This window comes from Camelus dromedarius, chromosome 10, assembly GCF_036321535.1.
Source record: "Camelus dromedarius isolate mCamDro1 chromosome 10, mCamDro1.pat, whole genome shotgun sequence".
Lineage (NCBI taxonomy): Eukaryota > Metazoa > Chordata > Mammalia > Artiodactyla > Camelidae > Camelus > Camelus dromedarius.
Window position 1 is genome coordinate 68,169,289 of NC_087445.1, and position 22,248 is coordinate 68,191,536.

At 49.2% G+C, this 22,248-nt stretch overlaps 2 protein-coding genes across 8 annotated transcripts in view; both read left to right on the forward strand.

Moving 5' to 3' along the window:
• The window catches only part of RABGAP1 (RAB GTPase activating protein 1), a 134,637-nt gene extending 125,743 nt beyond the window's left edge, over positions 1-8,894 (forward strand). For all 6 annotated transcript variants that reach the window (XM_031450405.2, XM_031450401.2, XM_064490500.1 and 3 more), the window contains 5 exons: positions 2,111-2,215; positions 3,070-3,153; positions 3,830-3,901; positions 5,514-5,711; positions 7,085-8,894. In XM_031450405.2, the coding sequence (XP_031306265.2) occupies positions 2,111-2,215; positions 3,070-3,153; positions 3,830-3,901; positions 5,514-5,711; positions 7,085-7,207 (582 nt within the window). In that variant the 3' untranslated portion in view covers positions 7,208-8,894. The remainder of the gene's footprint in view (positions 1-2,110; positions 2,216-3,069; positions 3,154-3,829; positions 3,902-5,513; positions 5,712-7,084) is intronic.
• Positions 7,198-22,246, forward strand: LOC116152736 (uncharacterized). 2 transcript variants are annotated; one of them, XM_031450415.2, is made up of 5 exons: positions 7,198-7,336; positions 8,958-9,624; positions 10,351-10,471; positions 21,290-21,484; positions 21,986-22,246. In XM_031450415.2, the coding sequence occupies exons 2-5, from the start codon at positions 9,253-9,255 to the stop codon at positions 21,997-21,999; spliced, it is 702 nt and encodes a 233-aa protein (XP_031306275.1). In that variant the 5' UTR covers positions 7,198-7,336; positions 8,958-9,252; the 3' UTR covers positions 22,000-22,246. The 2 variants fall into 2 exon arrangements, with proteins under 2 accessions (XP_031306275.1, XP_031306274.1); XM_031450414.2 differs by having other exon boundaries at positions 21,290-22,246.
• The last annotated feature ends 2 nt before the right edge of the window (positions 22,247-22,248 follow it).

A 22,248-nucleotide genomic window follows, 5' to 3' on the forward strand; every position in this document is an offset into this window, starting at 1 on the left:
AGGGTGGGTTTAAGTCTACCACCTTGCTGTTTGTTCTCTATTTGTTGTTTTTGCTTTTTATTGTTTTCCTTTCTGCCTTCTTTGGTTTAATTGGGTATTTTTATTATTTCATTTTATCTCCTCTACTACCTTATTAGCAGTTCTGGAGTTTTCTCACCTCCAGATTTCTGCCCTGTGGCTTCTAGCCACTTCGGCATCTCTGACCCTCTAACTCTGCCTCCTTAAATCCTCTGAGGCATGCCGTTTGGAACCCCTCACACTGCTCTTTGGTCCAGAATGTACCTCTAGGTAGAAACCCAGGGTGGTAGTAGGACTCACCTTGCTTATATCCTTTCTCCCATGAACCACAGTTCTGCATTTATTGTTTTCAGTGTCAGCAAGTAGTAGTTTCATATATTTTGTCCGGTTTTTTGTTTACAGTGGGAGGGTAAATCTGGTTTGGGTTAGTCCTTCATGACCAGAAGTGGAAGTCTGGCTTTATGTTTATTATCACCAGATGTTCTCTGCCCATGTGCTTATGTAAGTAGGGTGATTGCGCAGCAAGTGTGGTGTCACTGGAGGACCCTGGTTCTGTCAGTCCAGTAGCTTCTGTGCACCTTCCCATTGGCACAGCATTGAGAGTCAGCTCTTGGAGCTGTGGCACAAATGCTGGGCTTAATGTCAAGTAACCTTGTTTCAGATTCCAGCTCTGCTATGTGCATTGTGCGGCCTTGAGGAAATCACTTCCCCATCTAACATTTTTATAAATTGAGGAGTCAGCGTGGGCAAGGAAGTCTCTTGAGTAAGAAAACCCAGTTCATGACTTGGCTGTCCCATACTTGTTAGAATCAGTCTTACCTATATGGGAGTGATGATGAGTAACTGAGAGGACAGATGTATGTGCTGTTGCTCAAAAGGTGTTAACCAAGTCCAGACCCAGGAGAGAAGGGAGAGATAACAGGATGTTCTGTTGATTAAAGCAAAAGAAAATCTTTAACAGGACTTCATTCTCCTTACTAGACATTTCCTTTGTTGTTTGATCGTCGTTTCCCTTTTGATTGCTTCTTGGGTCTGAGCTAGAGAAGGAGATGATAAGCCACTCCCCAGAAAGGACAGATCTTAACTCTAGGACCCATTTAATTGCATGCATGTGCAGTGTAACAGTAATTAATGGCCTTTGAGTTTGCATCTCATGCCATTCTCAGTTTTCCATTTAAGGCCCAGCCTCCTGGAACCTGTTCCTCCCAAAGAAAGTATGTCAGAAGAAGTAGTATAGTAGAAAGCACAGGGGCCCAGTGATACCACTTCAGCTAAATGACATCAGAAATGCTGTTTAATTTCAGGGAAACCATCCATTGTCAAAGGAGGTTGTGTATAAGGAGGTGGCAGAGACCCTCTCTATCTAGTGCTCTGTAACTAGGAGCTTCCGGCCCATTTCCTTGACCGCCCTCCGGCGCGCTGCAGCTGCTCGTGTCCCGTCAGCCGTGGACTGTCCAGTGGCAGGGACTCTGTAGGTCAGGTGCAGGCATATCACTTTCACTTAGACGCAGAGATCTGCCCACCAGACCTCTACATGCTTTAGGAAGAAACAGGGGTGGAGGATGGCCATTTCAGGGAAGGGACGCCTTTCTTTATTGGGGGACATTGAGAACAAAATGCAGAACTTGTTTGATGAAGCAGAAGAAATACTGAGAGTCTGGAGGAAGAAAACTAGAATTTGTTATACTGTTAATGTTGATGGCAGCTACCTTTCATTGAGTGTTTATTATATGCTGGGTTTATTACATACTGTGCTGAGTCCTTTCCAAGCCTTATCTCTCAGATGGAGATCCTGAAGCTCAGAGAGGTTCTTAATGACTTATCTAAGTGGCACACAGGCAGGGAGCGATAGAAGTTGAGCCCAGGCTGTCTGATGCCAAGGGGGGAGCTCCTAACCACTGCCCCACACTACCTCTATGCAGGAGACTGGGTTAGACACTTTGCATGAGTGTAGTCTCAGTGTGACCTAGGACACATCATGTCCTCTAGATCACAGTTTCCTCCTCATCTTAAAATGGGATTGTGCTGAATAACTCACACCCCTCCCAGTTCTCACTTCTTGTTCTGTAACAGCATCTCTTAAATGTTTCAGGCTGAGGAAAAGGCAGATGCACTGAATAAGGAGCTGCTTATGACCAAACAGAAGTTGATTGATGCAGAAGAAGAGAAAAGACGGCTAGAAGAAGAGTCTGCTCAGGTAAGGGGAGCATCACCCCTCCCATATTCCTCTGTGTCTTGAGAGCTAGGAATTTGGCTGGTGACTTCCTCTTGGCACTGAAGAACCCAGAGACAGCTGGCTTCAGTTTCTCTCCAAAGGCCTTTTCTGTTTACTGTGTAAAGCATAATGGTTCTTAATAATTAAAATGTGGGAGGAGACAGTGGGGCAAAAACCCATCCTTCACTGGGGCAGGAGAAATTCCAGTGTGTCAGCATCTTAGTGTGACAAAGAAGAGGGTTAGCGTTTCTGCAGAAAGAAACCAGACATCACAGTGTCTGGCTCTTCCCCTACCTGTCCACTGACAGAGCCCCTGCAGAGCAAACTCTGGAAGGCTTGTCCCGAGCCAGCTCTCCACAGTCCCTGGGGGCACAAACTTGCAGCCATGGGAAGAGCTTTGAGTGCTGCACACACTGGAGCAGGCTAGTTGCCCATGACAGCTCACCCTCTCATCTCAGTCAGACTGCTGAAGAGAGATGAGGCACTTTCTACATAATCGACGAGGTACTGAAGGAGCCACGGTCCTGCCATTAACTCTTCCTCTGCATTTGCTGTGTCACCGCCTTAGCTCAGGGTCCCAGGTTGACAGGGAGGAACTTCAGCAAAAGCTCCAATCTGAAAGAGGGTTTGTTGTTTTCAGAAGTTTTGACTGTTCTCTCCTGGCATCAGGAATGGGGTTAGTACTGCTGAGAGGGAAGGAAGAAGGTGGGAGAATTAGAGCCCTTCCAGAGTTAGATCAGGTGCTCTCGGGAAAGCCCAGCACTAAGCAGGTAGCACCAGCGCTTCCTTTACATTTCCCTTAAAACATTCACTTTTGCTTTTCCCAATGTATGCAGTTAAAAGAAATGTGCCGTCGGGAACTTGACAAGGCAGAATCTGAGATTAAAAAAAACAGTTCTATCATCGGTGACTACAAGCAGGTGGGTCCATGCACCCTGGAGTCGGGCCATATACTCCAGAAGCCCTGCCTGCCTGCGTGAGATGTGTCTTCTCCACACCCACACGAGTCCTGGCTCTGCCACTCGCTCTGACGGGTCCCTTCGCTTCACTGCACAAGTTACCTCACTGACTCTCAGCTGTAAAATAAGGGAAATAATCGCTCTCTCGGAGAACTGTTGTGAGGAGTCCACAAGGTTCTGTTTGTAGAGCACCTGGCATAGTTCCCAGCACATAAGTAGTCACTTAATAAATGAAAGCTACTCTATGTTCTTGGGAGCATTTCAGACCCAGAATGATGGCCTTCTGTTCGCGTATGGTCCACTTCTCTCCCTGGCCGGTTGCATTTTGAGAACATAACTGAATTGGTCTTATTCCTTCCTGTACTGGGATCTCTTGCTGGCTTGAGCCTGGCAAGTGTTTGTAAACATTGGCCATTGAATTGTGGCACTGAAAATTTTGTGCAAGTCCTAGGCCGATGGGTGCAGGGGAACGGAACCTCTGCTCACCTGTCATCACACCCCCTCCCACGTGGTACCGTCTTCATTCCACTCATCATAGTCCACCTTCCTCTGCAGAATTCATCCTGAGCCCAGAGAACTATGCAGATGATGGCATTGCTAAAGAGATTGTCATTTTATATCGTGTTTGTTTTCTTAGATTTGTTCTCAGTTGAGTGAAAGATTGGAGAAGCAGCAGACTGCTAATAAAGTGGAAATTGAGAAAATTCGGGTAAGTGTTCCTTTACCAAAGAGACTTTATACCACCTAGTTCATTTCAGCACAGAAGATTTGGGGAGGGGGTATTCTGCTTTGATTTCAAAAGTGAGAGAAGCTGATAGAGTACCAGGTAAGGCACCTGTCAGGGCCTGGCTCCCCGGTGCTATAGCTAACGGCTGGACTGTGCCTGTTTCCTCTGGGAGGAATGCAGGTGAGACCAGGAGAGCTGGCTTTAGATCTCAAAATACAGGCAGGTGTTCCTGTATGAAGTATGCAGTATGCATTCTCCTCTGGATAACTTGACTCTAAAAAAATCAAAAAATAAAAAACTGAAAAATTAAAAATCAAAACACCTCAACTTTCAAATGTCTGTGATTACTGCAGCCCCACGCTGAGGTGGAGGAGTCCTGTAACAGATTTTGCTGAAGGTGGGGTGCAGATGTCAGGCCCCTGTGGTGATTTGTCACTCCCCACGTTGTTCTGTAAAATGGGGACACTCCCCGTCTGAGCTCAGTTCTTTCTGTTCTAATGGACCCAAGTACAACGAGAACTCTAATTTCTAATGTTTTGGTGCCAGTTTGTAGCTTGGTGCTGTCTTTCTTTAAGCCACCTGTATTAGAGTACTTGTCAGATTTTACTAAGATGAGTAATTTACTGAAAGGTACTTTACTAACATACTTACTAACATAACAGTGGGCAGAAACCTGGTAGAGTCCATGGCTCGTGGCCACATTTGCACAAAACAGCATTTTACCAGGAGCAGGATGATACTACATAAGTAGTGTTTAACCAACAGTATCTGTTTTTTAAATAAAATTTATATTCTGATTCTAAAACTAATAATAATGTTCACTCCAGAAAATTTGGAATATAAGAGTAAAGGAGGGAATAAAAACCCTTATATTATTACTCAGATAACATCACTACTAACACTTTGGTGTATATGCTTTCAGTCTTTGTTCTGTACTTCCTTTAGCATACAGAATTTCTTTCATTCTAAGATACACTTTTTTTTAACATTTACTCTAAAATTGGGACGTTTTGTAACTGATGGCTTTCTGTGGTTTATTTGGCAGAATACTTTATTAGAAGAACACGAAATGATGTTTCTTGCAGTCATTGGCATTTTTTTTCATGAAATATGATATATATTTGTTACTATTCTTTAAATACATTTTTGTGTCCTAGTTCACCCAGCACTGAAACATTTTACCATGTTAGGAAAATTCCTCAAAAATTTTTTACAGGCTGCATACTTCATTGTATAAATGTAATTTCTCCCAATTATTGGATACTTTATCTTCCCATCCCTTTTCTTCTATCTCTGATTCTGCGGTGAAAATCCTTGTACATAAATCTTTATGTAGTCACTGCTTGTTCATTTTTTCTAGCCAAGGTTCCTAGAAGAGAGATTACTGGACCAAGGCATAAGAATAGTTGTGTTGCTTTTGATGTACACCACCAGGTGGCTTTTCGAGTAGGCCATCTGCCAGTTTACAAAGAGAACGTGGTCTTTCAGAAGCTGTAGTGCTCAACTGAGAAGCCATGTCTTGGCTCCCCAGAAGGGAGATGCTCACACCTTCCCATCTTCTTTGTCTTTGTTCACATCTGACATTCAATTTCAGCAAAAAGTGGATGACTGTGAGCGCTGCCGTGAATTTTTCAACAAAGAAGGGCGCATAAAGGGCGTCAGCTCAGCTCAGGATGTTTTAGATGAGGACACAGATGAGGAGAAGGAAACGCTCAAGAACCAGCTGAGAGAAATGGAACTAGAGCTGGCACAAACCAAGCTGCAGTTGGTGGAAGCCGAGTGTAAGATACAGGTAACAGCCACGCCCAGCCCAGCCCCCCCCCCAAGGCCCGCAGTGGGAGAAGGGCTGTTTCTGCTTCTGTGCAGTGGGACCCGCCCCTGTGTGTGGGCTGGATTTCTTTGTGTGCGCTAGAGACCCCAGAAATGATTTTTATGGCTTGAGGTTTTTTCCCTTTTAAACTTTGACCACAGTCCTCATGGGAAGAAGTCCATTACTTGTTACTAATGTGTGGATGTTTAATGAGTAGATAGCTTGTCCTAAGGATTGGACTTTTTTATAATGAGACTTACCCATCAAACTTGGCACCTGCTAGGTAGGGCAGAGAACACGGGCTTTGAAAGCACAGCTGCACCACCGCCCTTAGCCTCTTTACACTTCCGGTTCCCCACCTGCACGCGGAGGTGATGAGGGTCCCTGTCTGATAGTTTGCTTTGAGGACTAAATAAGATAATGCACAGGAACGGCTCGGTACAGCATCTGAGGGCTTCAGAATAGGAGCTTTTATGTCCGGCTCCCATCATTAACTAGCTTTGTGACTTTAGACATGTTACCTAATTTTTCTGAGGCTCCTTTTCTGATGAAGAAACTGAGGCTTACTTTGGTCATCTTTATGCTGCATGGCTAGTTCCAGTCAGCACCAATGCTGAGTACAAGGTAGGCCTAGGCACTGCTTGTGGAAGGAACCAAGTTCAGGACTGAAGCTCAAGATCTGGGCTTCTGCATCATACACATTCACTGGGCATCTGCTCTTTGCCCAGTCCTTGTTCTAGGCACTGGAGCAGCAAAGCTGAGATAATGTCTTGTGTGACTGTCCAGGATAATGAGGACAGGCCTCACCATGGGCAGTATCTGAGTTGTGGTCAAAGATTGAACAGGGGTTGCAACTGCAGAAGAATAGGGAGCATTCCTGGTTGGGGGGCGTGGCATGTCCAGCCACTCAGAGGGCCTGCCCAGTGAGGAGCTTCAGGAAGTAGGGGTGGAGGTGGGTGCTAGGCTGGAAGAGGGTCTGTGGGTCGGTCCAGCTTGTGAAGCATCTCGGATGCCTTGCTAGGAGTCTAGACTTTAAAGGCTCTTGCTGGAAATTAATGGTGTGTTCTTAACTAGAGCATTAGGTCTGTCTCCTGGTTTGCAGTGGGTGGACAGAGAGGGAGTCACTCAGATAGGAGGCTGTTTTAATAAGTAGACAAGGAAAGAAATGAGGAGGTCTTAACTGGTAAAGACCCCAAAGCTTTGGGCACTCCAGATCTTTCTATGCCAGTATGAGACTGGGGGACTTTCCAGAGGCTTCTCAAGAGTAAATAGACCGAATTCTTGGCTCAGCTCTGAGGAGGCAGTGTCATTGGCATAGGAGACCAGCATCCTCATGTACATCATTCCTCTTCCAGGACTTGGAGCACCATTTAGGCCTCGCCCTGAACGAGGTACAGGCAGCCAAGAAGACGTGGTTTAACCGAACACTGAGCTCCATAAAGACGGCAACTGGCGTTCAAGGGAAAGAGACTTGTTGAGAGCAGAGCTGCCTCCAGACATCTTCAGAAAACACGACACCTTTTGTTGCCTTCTTTGGCCAGATGTGTGATTCTGTGACATGTCCCAGGACCAGAATGTACCTAAGTCAGATCCATAGAAGCATGTCGGTAGGTCACTGGCCCAGAGCTCATGAAGCAGGCAGCCTCTGCGGTAAGGCCTCCTAACTACTGATACTAACAGGCCTGCCAGCTCACCTGATGCTCTGGACGTGCTTTAGAAAGTCACTCCTCGGCGTCACCTCCCAGGCCGCTTTCCAGCGTAGGTCAGCTCCTTGCCAGGCCCAGGGGCTGAGTTGACATTATCAAGAGTTTGGGGATCCTTCAGGCTATTGGTTTTTTTCTAAACCTTTAATCTTTTTTTTTAAATACACACACTATATATATATATATATATATATATATATATGTGTATATATATATGGGGGGGCAGGGAATCATTAACTCAAATAATTCTTACCTGCTTCAGTGCCAGCAGAGGGTCCTCCAGGTAGACATGGAGAAGCACTTTGTTTTAAATAGGAGGGTTTCATGGTTGTAGTTGAAGCCACCTAGTTTTGTTACTCTACGATGCACAGGTTTTTGGTTTGGCATTATTCACATGATTCTGATCAATTCTATGCAACTCTCATAGTTCCTGTCGTTTTTAGTGTTAGCTGCCAAATGACTCCACAGTGCTGGGGTGGGTGACTTGACCGACTGTGAGACTGGATTAATCATAACTTGGACAAATCTTATTTTGCTTAATGTGTGTGTATGTGTGTGTGTATATATATATATATATATATAAATATCTTTTTCCGATGCACCCAGTTGACAGTGTTTAAATCCCAGACTAGGACTGATCTGCACAGCTTAATTATGTGGTTATTTGGGCACTTATTTTCACTCAAAGTTTGTCGGGCTCTGCTCTCCGTCTGGCCGTTCGAGAGCTGTGAAGAGCTCCTTCACTTCAAGGTTCTCAGTGTACAAATGAGAAGGACTCTGAGGGTGGGTGGGTGTATGTGTGTGTTTGTGTGTGTGTGTGTGTGTCTGTGTGTGTGTGTCCATCCGTGCACGCATTCGCAGGACCCACAGTCCAAGAGGCCCCCGTGCTCCTGGCTTGTGTCCTTGCCTGCCTGGGCCCTGGGCCCTCCCCAGGGTGAGGCTAGGTGCGAACCTCACTGTTCAGATGGGCTGCAAGTTCTCACTTCAAAACTATGGAATGGAGGTTTTAGCACCTTTTTAAAAAAATAATAACTTTAGACTTTTAATTTATATAGTGAAATGCTGACAGGCTGTCTCGCAGGTGACTTTGTTGTCTTCTGGTAGCTGGTTCTAAGAGGCACTGGTTTGTATATAAAGACACTTGGATTGTTTTGTATCTATTTTCCTGTTGGCTGTACTAACGCTTGCTGAGGTCATCTGTGATACGGGAGGTAACAAAGGGCAACCTCTGACCACCCCCCCACCCGCAAAACCACCCCCTCCACTGCTTTCTGTGTCTGTCTTGTTCAGTTACCAAACAGCTATAAGCCCATCTAAAACTAGGTGTGTGGACTTTGTGCTAGGGTAGTTTCAGTGTGTCAGCTTTATCAATTGAAATATAAACCAGTAAAATTGTATTACTATTTCTTTTGTTGCTTTTATTTTAACAGCATATTCATTAAATATTTTGGTATAAACAGAACTGCTTTGTAAAAGTCAGTTGTATCATTATGTGCTCTTGCCCCACGCTTTCCCGCTCCCACAGGCAGGCAGAGAAGACCACCCTCTGGGCCGTTTAGTAGGTGTGTGTGTGCCTCCAGCGGTGCCTCCCACTCATCCACTCAGACACTTCCGAGCAGCCAAGATGTGCCAGGCCTGTGGGGTGAGAGGAGACGCAGGCTTTTTCCTCTGGGAGGCTTATGCCTGTGCCTCCATGAGCACTGCCCCTCTTTGAGACATAACCGGTGAGATATGATCTGTGTATTTGGGTTGAGGGAAGTCTTTACAGGAGTTAAGGGTATGGTAAGACCTTGAAAGACAAAGCATCTCACCAGGCAGAGATGGGAGGGATTCCAGGCCCAACTGTGAACATGAGGGGAAAACAGCTAAAGAGCAGAAAAGCAAAGTACCCAAAGTCCACTTATGTTCTGTTAAACCTTTCAGGAAAAGTGGTGGGATGGCCAGCTTCATCTTTGAGAAAGCCCCTTTCTTCGGTTCGCTGGTGGTCCTCACATTATGGCACCACAGGGACGAGGCTCCCAGACCCTCCGCCATCCTTTACCACCTCATCCCCTTTCTCTGCAGCAGGAAGAAGAGCAGTGCTTCCCCAACTCTACAGTTCCCCTCCTTGCTTGACCTGCCCTCCAGGACCCCCTACACCCAGCCTTTCGATGGAAGCGGGCCGAGATGCAGGCCCTGAAGAGGGGAAGGTGGTGAGTGAGTTGCTCTGAAGCAGGGTGGGGGCAGCCAGGGGCCCGGCTGTGGCAGGTGCTCTGCAGAGGCCAGGGCAGGGGCTCCAGGGCACATTTGGGATCCCTTTGCCACTCACAGGCTGGAGGGCGTATTTCTGGGACCCACACTCCTGGCCAACTGGTGAAAGAGTGAGTCCAGAAGGGCCAGCCTGCTCTGCTCTAGGCTTTTCCAGGCCCGAGGTCCCAGAGTTTAGGAGTGCAGGGAGTGAGGGCAGCAGTTCTCATCCTGGCAGCTGTGCCCTGCATGGGGGAAGGCACCCATAGCCAGTCAGCCTTGGCACACAGGCCTAATGTGATTCAGAAAAGCTCCTGCTTACAGGGAGGTCCCCTGTTCTTTGGAGACCCAGACTGAGAAGGACTGTGACACTGTAGGCCAAGTGCACTAACAGGTGTGCGGGGCCCTGTGGGAACAAGGAGGGGGTGTGTAATGACAAGGGAGGCAAGTGGGAGTGACCGTTTTCTGCACTGATGGTGAGGGGAGTTGCTGGTTAGAGAGGCAAGAAGACAGCGTTTGGGTGGAAGACACAGTCTTGAGCACTGTAGTCTGAGTGAGGTAGGTGATGGGAGGCAAGGCTAGGTAGTTAGGCTGAGGCATCCAGGCCAAGGAGTTTGATGGTAAAACTGGAGAGAGATTTTAAGCCAACTTGCTTTAAGAAAAAATAATAACTTTGGGAAACTCCTTGTCAGTCCCCTAGGAAGAAAGGAAAGAGTCTGAAGAGAGGTGATGGAGTAGGGCAGCCACATTTGGGGAAAACTCCTGGAGAATCAATGAGAGTTGATGAGAGGAAGAGGAGGCCACAGCAGGAAGGTAAATGCAGCTTTTGGGGTGTGGCACTGCGGTAGTCTGGGAAACACAGGCTGGAGGTGGCAGCACCTGCAGACCTTTGGGGGTTGTGTGGGCCTCGCTGCCGTAGGTTTATGAGCCCTAGGAGTTAAGTGATGTCCTCCCCCGGCTTGAAAGTAAAAGTGAAAAGACATGCCCATGATCACAAGATCTGGGGTTTCTACCAGGTGCCACCACCTCCACCTCCTCTTCCAGGGCCCCAAAGCAAGAACTGGCTGCTCCCTGTGAGCCAGCCCGGCCAGCTCTGCTGCAGTCCGTGCTGGTGTGGTGGTAAATCCAAGCGGAGGGTGTGCAGGGAAGGCAAGCCAGAGTCAGAACACACCCGGAGCCTTTGTGCACTTACCTGGAGGCCGGCAGCAGCAAGCCCCGGCCTGGCTCCCTCTAAGACCCCCTCCCTGGGGTGGTCTTAGGCTCTGAGTTACTGGGGCAGCTGGGCTGCAGGACCCTTGCGGGGAAGGAGCAGTAGGAAGAGCTTCGGCTTTTGTTTTCAAATTGCTGCTGCCATTTAGTAGGTCTGCTCCCTTGGGCAAGTACCTTCATCTCTGAGCCTTAGCGTCCTGATCTGTAGTGTCTGGGTCATGCCAACCCTGGGCGGTGGGTGTCAGGACAGAGTGAGGTAGGTGTGTGAAGAGCACCTGGTAAATTCTAAGCTGAGGATTCTTTCAGCAGTCACTCAGCATCCCCAGCTCACCACTCACTGCACCAGGATGCCAGGTCGAAGTTGCAGGTCTAGTAAACTTTCTGTACTATTAGCAGAGAAGCAGGGTTCCAAGGACTGTAAACAGGGATGGGAATTAGGCCTTGGCTCCTCATCCCTTTGCTTGAAGGGAAGATCCTACCACATGTACTGAGGTAGAGTGTCCTCAGGGCCAGGAAAGTGCTTCTGCACTTGACCCTGTCATCAGTCAAGAGCCTTCTCTTGACCACAGTAAGTCCTTGCACAGAACAGTTCAGCCCACTGCTGTTGAAGACAGAAGCTTTTATTTCTATTCATCCAAAAGGGGGAAATGCAACATGTCAGGGCATTACAAACTTCAGCAGCCAGACAAGAGGGTCAGTCTATTGCAGAGTCCAACACAGTCAGTGCAAAGGATCCCCAGTGTGGGCGCGGCCTGTGGGAGTCGGGGTGCAGAGCGTCCCTGTGGATGAAGGCCAGGCATCTGGGCGAGGCACTGGGGACAGTCCACATATGCAGGCTGCTGCTGCAACCACACCGAAGGTTTAAAGTCTAGTCCTACGTGCAATCACTGCCCCAGAGGGGGAGGACAATCCATGGTGGTCGCGGTCTCCATTGTCATTTAACATAATACACAACATAAAGTTATTGCCGAGGGCTTTGCAATGCAAATAATGCTATTTACACTTGCGTATTCAGAAAAAACACAGTAAATAGATACAGATAGGTATTTAAGTAGACTTCTAAAAACTACCTTGGCCATCACCAGAGTGAGGATAAGCTACAGCCAGGAGTCCAGTGCCGTGTGTGTAACCGTGCAGTAGGGAAAGGTCTTCTACCCACAGCTACACTTGGCCTTCTCTCTCCATGCCTCCTGAGCCCCCATCCTGGGGCTGAGGAACGGCTAAGACTGAGCAGGGCCACCTCACTCCTCATGAGGGAAGGCCCTGCTAGGCGTCAGGTCTAGACTGGCCGCCTCCTGCCTCCCTCCCAGATGGTGAGTTCTGCTTAGAATGGGTGAGAGGCCAGTCTCAGAGGCTGCTCTCCAAGAATACTACAGGGCAGGTAAAGCAGGACACCCCTGCCCCAGCGCACCCTGCCAAGAGCACCCTTGGGACCAGGCCCATCAACCACATTATTCCTGAAAGTGCCCTCACCCCAGTTAGAGCTGCCTCAGGAGATTTGTCTTCCTGAAGATGTGGCTGGGCCCCAACCAGCCACTTACCAAGGACAAAGGTTCAGCACAAGCCAGATGGTCCCTGGTAAAAGGCCTGAGTTCACAGATACTTTGGGGAAAATGGGATAAACACTGCTAAAGGCTGAAGTAAATGAAGTCTTCCCAAGGCAGGTGGCTCGTAACTCACTAGAAGACAAGGAGGGACAGAGGCAGAGGAATCCCACCTCAACCAAGCACTCCCTTTGCCACCTCAAGCCCCTGCCCCAAAAAGGAAGTCCATCTGGAGGCTGGAGACAGCTCACAAGCCAGCCAGAGCCACGCCCAATTCCTGGGAGATGCAGAAAATAAGGCCCCAGTTAGGAGCCCTGAGGATGCCTGCTGTTTGAGAACCTACATTACGTGAATGAGGGAATAAGCAGTACTCCGTGTCTCCTCTAAGAGGTAGGGGTGCAGTGTGAACCCTGCCTGACTGCACAGGGCTGGTCTGAACACGAGATGCCGCTGTGGTCAGGAAAGGGAAGCGTGTGGTGCCAGCACTCCTGGCCTGGCAGGTTAGAGAAGAGGTATTGGGACCCAGGGCTTGCCCGACTAAATTCTAAACTGTGCCTCGTGTGTGGGTGGTCACCACCACCTGGGGGTCAGGGCCACAGCCCAAGGGGGCTGGTGAGGTGGTGGAGGTGGCTTACAGAGCAACACAAGTGTGTCAAGGAAAGGAGTGGATCTGGATCAGCGTGTCTTGCCACTGACCCACCAAACCACAGCTCCTTCAGCCCCAGGTGTTTGTGAGCAGCAGGGGCCCATTTCTCGGGAGGAGAGGCACGGTGCTCAGCCTGGAAGCACAGTGAGCTCGAGCCGTGCGGAAGGGAAGTGGGGGGAAGGCTGGACGCTGAAGATGCAGCTTTCTTTATAAACTACACGTGGACAAAGGCCTTAAAGCCAGTGGTCTTAGCTGTCTGAAACTCCTCCGTGACTCACTTCCGGGAACAAGGAAAAAAAAAAAAAAAACTGGCTTCCCAAAACAGTAGAAGTATTTAGGTAAGAATCAAAGAAAAAAATTCCCCTGTTAACCCTGAGCAGGAACATGAGACAGATGGCATTGAGCTTATGACCGTGGGCGGGGGCCAGGCTCGAGCTCCAGAAGGGACCATGGTGCCCTGCAGACAAGAGCCTCCCGGAGAGGCCAGAGCCACAGCGCAGGCCGGGCTGCCTGATGGGACCACACCTGGCGTCACAGGCCAGCCCGACCTCTGTCTGTGCCAGGCTTGCCTTTGTCCTTTCCCTTTCACAAGCCCAGAAGCGCCTCTAGAAGACACAAGGAGCACTCCTTAGAGATGGGAAGTTACGCACCTGCTGTCATCCCAAGAGCCCCCTGCCCCAGGCAGCAGGATGCAGAGGCCCGTTCCCCGAGAGAACGGGAGCTGGACGAGCCCAGTGACAGTGTATGTGCCCTGGAGCCACAGCTCCTCCTCCCACAGCCCCCGCCTGGCTCAGGACGAGACACGACCTCACTCAGAGCAGCCGATTCCCTAAGGCTTGAGAGATTCCCTACCTAGCACCCCACCACCCTCCCAAGTCCCCCTCCCTATGTCCGCCCCACGGCTCGGGGCCGCACCAAATCCCTCAGCCCCTCGCTCCCCAGAGGACCCGTGTCTGCAGCCTGGTGCTGCCAGAGCCGCCCTGGTTGAGCCTCGTGTGAAGCTGCCTCCTCTCAGCCTCGGGCCTCAGGCACCTGCCTTCCCTTCCCTGCGCAGCACGTGATTCTCACCTGCTCCCACAGGCCTGTCAGGGCTCCATGAAACAGCAGCGCAAGCGGCCCGACCCTCCCGGCCTCTCCCGACACTGCACGCACAGCCGGCACCCCCTCCCAACTTCAGGTAAAAGGAGAAAGTTGGCAGCTCACGTCCCTGGAACCTCCCAGGTACTCCGTCAACAGCAGTTCCCTTCACCTGCTGAGAAGCTTTGCTTCGCAGCTGTCAGCTCCCTGCGCCTCTGAAGGCTTGTCCCGTGTGCTGGCCACACGGAGGGGAAGCCCGTCCCAGCACTTTCACCCCCGTAAACACCGAGGCCCCGAGCCAGCGTTAGACTTGAGACAGAATGTTTCATCTTCTTGCCCTTCGAAGCTATCTTCAGTACAGCAAGAGGAGCCTGAAGACGGCAGATTTTATCAAGCTCTGTCATGTTAAAAAGGTGTGGCACTCCCTGGCCCACTAAGGCCGGTGGCCAGAAAAGCTTCCCAATTCTCCAGGCCTCTTGCCCACCTGAGTGCCAACAGTAGTAACCAAACCCTTGGCTAAAGTCAACTGAACTGAAAGATACCATTTGTAACCAAAAACACAGTCTTCAACAACCAGAGGATACTCCCCAAAATGCATCTGTGATCACTGCCGTCCTGAGCACAAACAACCCTCTGGCCCAGCTGCACCGAGAGCACAGCCCACACTCCTCAGCTCCCAGGCTGGGCCCAACTCGCCCGTGCAGCCCTCCGTCCTCTACACAGCTGCCCCCTGCCCGGCTCTCCCGCTTCCCCCTCGGCCACGCCTCAGCCCCGTCCTGTAGTTCCTTCTTCAACCACCTGCTCCCTCAGTGCCCACCTCTCACTCAAAACCTAGGGTCCTTACAGGCAAGGACCGCACCTTCCTTATCCTCATGGCTCACACAGGACAGATGCTCAGGAAGCCTTTGTGGAAAGATAGATGGTCCGTGCAGCAGACAGGAGGAAGTGTCCAGTCACGACTAAGCCGGAGGGTGAGTAATCACAGCCTGAGGCAGGAATCGGCAAAGTATGGCCCACCCATACTTACACCTGTTCAGTAAGTGAAGCCTGTCGGCCCACAGCCACGCTCGTCGTCTTTATGCACTGCCTCTGGCCACTCTGGTGCCACGAGGGCAGAGCTGAGTAGCTGTGACAAAGCAAATGGGCCATGAACCTGAAAAATTTACTGCCTAGACTTTCCAAGACAGTTTGCTGACACCAGGTCCGAGGCAGCATTCCCATGTTTTTCCACGCTGTGACTCACACGGAGGTGGTATGTGTGTGGCCTGCTGGTGTAAACAGACAGGGCCGCTCACAGAGACACCAAGGGCCGAGGGGATCAGTGTCTTGGAGCACCTGTTCAGAGCTCTGACTTGAAGGCTCAAAACCACCTTAGCCCTGGTCTCCAGCAGAGCTACAGAAATACGGACATGGGAAAACCGCCTGCCCCGCCCAACCCCCGGCGACTCCTCCTGGGTCTCCCTGCCCCCCTATTCAGGATGAGCCAGAGGGGGCAGGACAGACACAAAATTGAAGCCCAAAGCAAATTCTCTAGCAGTCTCAGTTTCACCTTTTTCCACTCCTTAAAGTACTCTGTAAAGCAAGTCTACATCTTTGCACTGGCTAAAGGCCCTGCAGTACCAGTGAATCCAGTGAGCTCCAACACTTGCCCAGGTAAAAAAGCCAAAACATCACTTCTTTAAAAAGCAGAAGGCCTCTGTATGAATGAACACCCAGTACCTGTCACTCTCTGATTGGCAAGCTCAGCAGAGCAGAAACCACCTACTGAACAGTGGTCTGGGAGTACCTGGGCAGGGCCCTGTCCCCTTGATGGGCATGGGGTACCTGTGGGTCCCTGACCCCACACCCTTCTCCCTGCCTCTGGTCTTTCCCCACCCAACTGTCCAAATCGACCCTCCAGAATTCTCTCACCATTTAGGAAAATGGTAATCACTGAAGGGCACAGCACCCAAGGCTTGTCACACAGTGGCCCCGAACTGCACATCTCATTTGCTACCTCCCCCTCCTAACCATACCGGTTTCCAGGTTCCCATTAACAAGCACCTTCACACTGTCCCGAGAGTCCACTCCCTTCTATGCACACCACACTCCCCCTTCTTGAAATCTGACCACCCTCTGCTGGGCAAACTCCTACCAGCTATGGTGCCAGTTTCAACAGGAAGCCTTGGCCACGTCCATCAGAGCCCCTGTAACTGAGTCACTCAGTTCTAAGTCTTCTCTCGCACGCCAGTCTCTTCATAGGGCCGGCTCCTCTCCTGGACTGAATGGGAGACCTCCTCAGCACAGGAGGTGGGCTTTCTGGTTCTGTTCAAGGCCCTGAGCATCCCCTCCCATTCCTGTGTGCTCCTTCTTGGTCAGTGGTTTCACCTTCCCTTCTGCTCGGTCGTCTAAGCTGAAAATCCTGACGTTTTCAACTGCTTATTCTTCCCCAGCACAGAACCTGGTTAACGTTAACGTAGGTGAAGGTGAATGTTTCAAGAAATCCATGTGACCAAGATGAGAGACGTGGTCTTGGCAGTGTCACCAATCCTAAGTGTTTTGTGTGAATCAACGTTCCATGGAAGAATTTCCTCTGCACTCTGCTAACAGCTGGCTTCTTGCTTGAACACTCTTGGTAACATGGGGCTCACTTCTCACCACACCCACTCCACGAAGGCAGCCCAGTTCCTCAAGAGAGGCACACTTTAGCTCAAACTGCCCAACTTGCTTTACTATAACTATCTTTTCCCTTCTGGAACCGCATACAACAAGTAAATACAACCCTTCAGAATAGCAGAGGGAAAGGTCCGTGATCTCTCCAGCTCTCCCCTTCCCCAGCTTCAACCCATCTTATTTTGAAGTACTTCCAGCTTTTCCGAGTTGCTCAGGCACCACCTTCCAGATGATTTATGTGGAAGGAGTGGTCCCTCCCAGACGATGTCCACCTTATTTCCCTTCATGGAGCCTCCAAGGGCGTGAAGGATGTTCGAAAGCTGAGCAACTGCTGAGGCCATCTACGTGATGTCGGGTCCGCCGAGCCCCTAGCAGCAGTGCCCCGGGAAGCGTGTGACTGGGAGGGCAACCCCTCTGGTTAGAGCACATAATGAAGGCCTCGCCAGGAACAGACGACAGCCTCCAACCAGAACGTGGATGAGGCTCGATGTAAAGAAGCCTGCTTGCAGCAGCACATCCCTGCCCTGCCACCCCACCACCCGAGGGCCTGTCCACCAGCAACTACTGTTCTGCACTTTATCACACAGTTCAGTTATAGTACAGAAAGGTGGTCTGTGGAAACAGACCCAACTGTGCAGCTGGAGGGGAAAAAATAAAATAAAAACAGGCCTCCCAACCCAAGTCACCTGGCCCTGGAGCCAGCTAACAGTTCTTCCAAAGGAGCCAGAAAAGAACAGAATGAGCCTGAAGTCTGGTTTCTTCTTCTTCCCTCAATGGGAGTAGGGGGGAGAGACAGGTTGGTTGTATGTTTTGTTTCAGACTACACAGGATATATCCCAGAAGTCTAGAAGAAAGGTAAGTAGAATGCACCATAAAGAGGAGGGGAAACTGTTGCCAGTTTTGGAAAACAGGCCAGGCAGCAAGTCCAGACTGAACACAAGCCACCACTGGTGAGCGCAGCGCTCTCAGAACAAGGGGGGGGGGGGGCTCGGCCACATACGAGCTGTGTAATTTTGGGCAAGTCATTTTGTTCAAGCCTCTATTTCCTCATCTGTAAAATTTCTATATTCCCACAGTTGTGGTGGAGTTCAAATCTCATCCCTAAGAAAGAGCTTCTGTTAGAATGCAATTTCTTCTGTGTGGTTAAAAACTTACTCATTAGGAGCCACAGTGCTTTGCCACAAATCAGCTGGGTGGTTTGGAGAGGTCTCTGGGCTTCAATTTTCTTATCCATGGAGTGGGAACCACTCCTGCGTTGCTGTTCTCCGAATGGGGCCATTGGAGCAGGGAACGTGGTGCTGGCCGGGCAAGGGCTCTGCTGGTGGGCCCGGCACGCGCAGGCACCCCTCTCCCTCACGCACAAGCCACCGCTCGGGAACTTACACTACCTGCCTTTAGGAGAAGGGTCCCTCCTCCTGTTCCCCTCCAGGATTACGGCAGGTCGCCAAGGATGATGATGACTTGGGGTTAGGGAGGAGTATCTTCCCCTGAAGATTGTGCGTCCATCCCCACCCCCACCTAACCCGACGTAGAGACCCAGCCAGGACTGACCAGCGGAGGACCCGGCAGAGCTGAGGAAGCCTGCTAGTTCCAGGCTGGCAGCCTCCCCTGAAGCCGAGTCCAGGGGACACTCCTGGCAAGCAGAACAGGCCGCCGCAATCTGCCCCAAACCCGTCTCTGCTCAGCACTTGCACCTGAACCTGGGCTGCCCCCTTCCTTCTACCCAATGAGCCAAAGCCTTCCAGCTTTCCTTCAGAGTCTTGCTCAAATCTTTGAAGACATCCCCAGTCTCAGGCCAGAGAGCATGTACTTAAGCCTTAGCTAACTGAAAACACACACCTCGATTTCTCATTGATGTTCAAATGGAAAAACAAGCTTCAAATACAAAAGCTGCCTCTGTTTATACAACCACATCTCGGTCTCCCAGTCCACCTTCCCAGTTTGTTCATCTTCTCCAAATGCTCTAGAAGAGAATAGCCCTATTTTAGGCCAGGATATCTGGTCTAAAATGACCTCAAGTCACAAGGCCTAGATTCCAGCAAAAGAACCTAGGATTGGCTTGAGCCTGTGAGCTCAAAAGATCCTGTGACAGTCAGGCCGCCGGCTGGTGTCCAGGCCTTGCCTCACCACCCACACGCCGCCTCCCTGCCGCCCACTGCGCCACCTCACCCTCTCTCCAGACTCAGTCCACAGCGCCACATCGCAGGAAAACCCAGAAACAGCTGGGTTTCATTCTCAACTTCCTTAACTCTGGGCCTCAGCTTTCTCTATCTCTAAAATAGGGAGAATACCACCTCCAAGAAGGCTGAGAAGTAAGAATGTCAAGTGCCTGGCACACACAAGACACCCATTTAGGACCTTTCTTCTCTCTATTCTGTTCCTGCTTCTTCAGTCTACTGCTGCCACAGCCCAAAATGACCTAAACTGAGGGTCACTCTTAACTACCATGGACACTTAGCTGATGTTTGAATGCAGATGTTCTTCCAAACCACATAAAAGGATCAAGGTAGAATAAACTGAAACAGAGCAGAGACTGCCTTCTAGGCAGTGCAAAGAGGGTGTCCTCACAGCAGCAGGCTAATCCCATTACCTCCTGGGGGCCGTAAGCAGCCAAAAAGATGACTCAGGCCCACCTAGCTCCAGCTGGGATATGCTAATCTGACTCTAAGCTGCCTGGGCAGATGGTGGCAGTCTCCATGCTACCTATCAGCAGAGGCAGCACAGTTTGCAGAAATAGCAAAGTTTTTCCAAGAAAGGCCCCAAGACCCTCCTTAGAAGGACCAAGTGATTAAAATGTTAACTGATTGGTCAAGACAAAAAGAAAAATGTAAAACAAGGTCTTCCCTCCGCCTTGGTTAACGAGACAAGGATTTTACCAAACAGCCACAGCTGAGGGAGGAATGGGGTCACTTCTGCCACGACATGGCTTACAAAAATATCTCTTGGATTTCAGAAAAGCCTCTTGACTATAATACAAATCTATCTTATTTGCCTTTAAAGGTAACACTCACTCCTTGTCTACACAGTTTTTATAACCTCAGCACATCAGAGGTCACAATCCGTATCCCCACTCAGCTCACCTCCTGCCAGCTGCACACCTTCAGAGGCTCCTGAGGTCCATGCAGACAGTGTGAGCCAGAGACGGACAGTACGACCCTTACCCCTTACTGACTTCAACCATCTCATTTTTCCTTTTGCTGAAAAGCAACTTCCCAACTGTGTCTAGACAGATAAATGGATAGATGGACAAAGAGAAAAGATGGGTAGATGAATGGACAGACAGATACTTTTTTTCCTAAGATTAACCGACAGAATGGAGACCTTATGTGGGGATAAAAAAAATTTTTTTCCCCAAGTGTTGCAGCAGAGAAGCATCTGAGTCAGGAGCCTTCTAAGCATACCACCCGGTCTCTCTCTTTTCTGTGGTTTGTAACTTGCTTTCTACCTGCCAGATACTGGTGAGCTCTGAATGTCAGGTTCTAGGGCTGCCTGTAATCAAATGTGTGTGTGTATATATATATATATATATATATATATATATATATATATATATATATATATATATATATATATATATATATATATATATATATTTTAACTAATGCACTGGTAGGAAACTTAGAATCAGTAGCTTGATATTCTAAGCTTGGCCTCTTTGAAGTTCTAAGCACAGTTAAATTCCAAAGCAAGTATTATGAACCCCTGGCAGCAGACTGTCCATCAGTTTAACTACCACAGCAGAATCACGAGCATCTTCATGCAGCACAGGTCTGCAGCAACCTCCCACGTCAGCTCTAGCCAAATGTTTGCTTTGTTTCCTGTCTGACCCCCAGATGCAGGAGTCCTCTTCCAAAGCCTGGGGCACCCCAAACCTGTCAACATTAGGGAACCAACACAGCTCCCCACAAGCAGGCCACACATCTGCTTCTCAACTACCTGCCAGCACAGCCTTGCCTCCCCCAACGTGAATTTTGTCACCTCAGCCAACCATGGTTAAGAATAGTCAGCATTTACTGAGTACCTACTGTGTACCAGGTACTAGTCAAAGCACTCTGTGTATTAACTCACTCAATTCCCAGGCCCCAAAGGAATTTGCTGGATGGAGAGAAATACTCTGGCCCAGATTCCCACATGGTTTCTGTTCTCTATTTCTAGCTGTGCTGTAAAGCTTACATAACCTAATTTGCATTATAGAGTTATTTTTAAAAATCTCCAAAGATCACTGCTTCAAGCATCAATGGAAGCTGTTGGCTCTTACCTAAAATAATAATGTGGGAAAGGATATCTATTCTTACAAGTAACTCAACTTCAATTCTTGACTTAGAACAGTCTTTCTGGAAGATGCTATTAGGAAAGGAAGGAACTTACATAACAAGTACCAGCTCTTGTGTTCTGTAAACAGCTGCTAGAGAAACACATCAACACTGATGGTGTGTAGAGAGTTTCCTGGCTCTGCAGGTGATTGTTTGTTACCCCCACCCCCCGCCCCTTTCCCCCTTCCAGGCCTCCTAGTTAACACTGAGAAATCTGCAGTCACTGGAGGGCAGAGCCTCAGGTGGTTACAGAGTGAGTCTGAACACAACAGAACCTTTCTTGTTGCGGAGGACTTCAGAGGGACCGGCCCCACCCTGGCACCGGCACCAGGGAGGCGCTGGCACATGCTGAACAGGACTTACAGAAAGACCGTTCACAGAGCAGGTGGTTTTCAGCTTTAACTGCTCTTAATGCCCCTGACTTTTAGGGCTCTAGATTGTTAGAAATGTGACTGTGTGTGGTGGGGTATCCCTAGTTCCCCCCTCTCACTCACTAATGAAGATGTACCTCCACTGCCATTATTAATGAAATCCAAGGAACAGGGAAGTTATAATGAATGAATGATTATAAGGGTAAAATTCCCCTCATTGATCATCAAAAAATAAGGTGTTTAACCACTCCTGCTCTTTGCTGTACTATATAAACTGGGGTATTTGTTACTCATTTCATTCAGTTCACTTACTTGAGCAGAGGTCCATGAATATAAGCCAGAGTTTGTTTTGGGCTCTCAAAACTGCCAGGGAAATATATAAAATGAGTGAATTTCCAAATGCTGTCCATCTCAGTGATGGCAGAGGACCCATATTATTACATAATTTATAAATAAACTATTAAACTAAGCTAATTATCTTTTGACATTGCTAATACATTTGTCTCCCAACCTAGGAAATTTACATTAGGCCCAATGCCACCAACAAGGAGACTCTCCCCGGCCTGTTTCACTTGCGTCCAGAGAAGAACCTGGCACGTAAAGGGTGCTCGGCTGTTCGATCAGGACTGGGATGTACCTGGCACTAGTCAGCTAGACCTCACACAACCTTTGATAGATGCCAAAGCCACATTCAACGCACATACAGATTCTGTATGGGAAAAAGCCGTTTCAGCAACCTTCAAAGTTAATAATAAAAAGAAAACTGCTACTTAGAAGC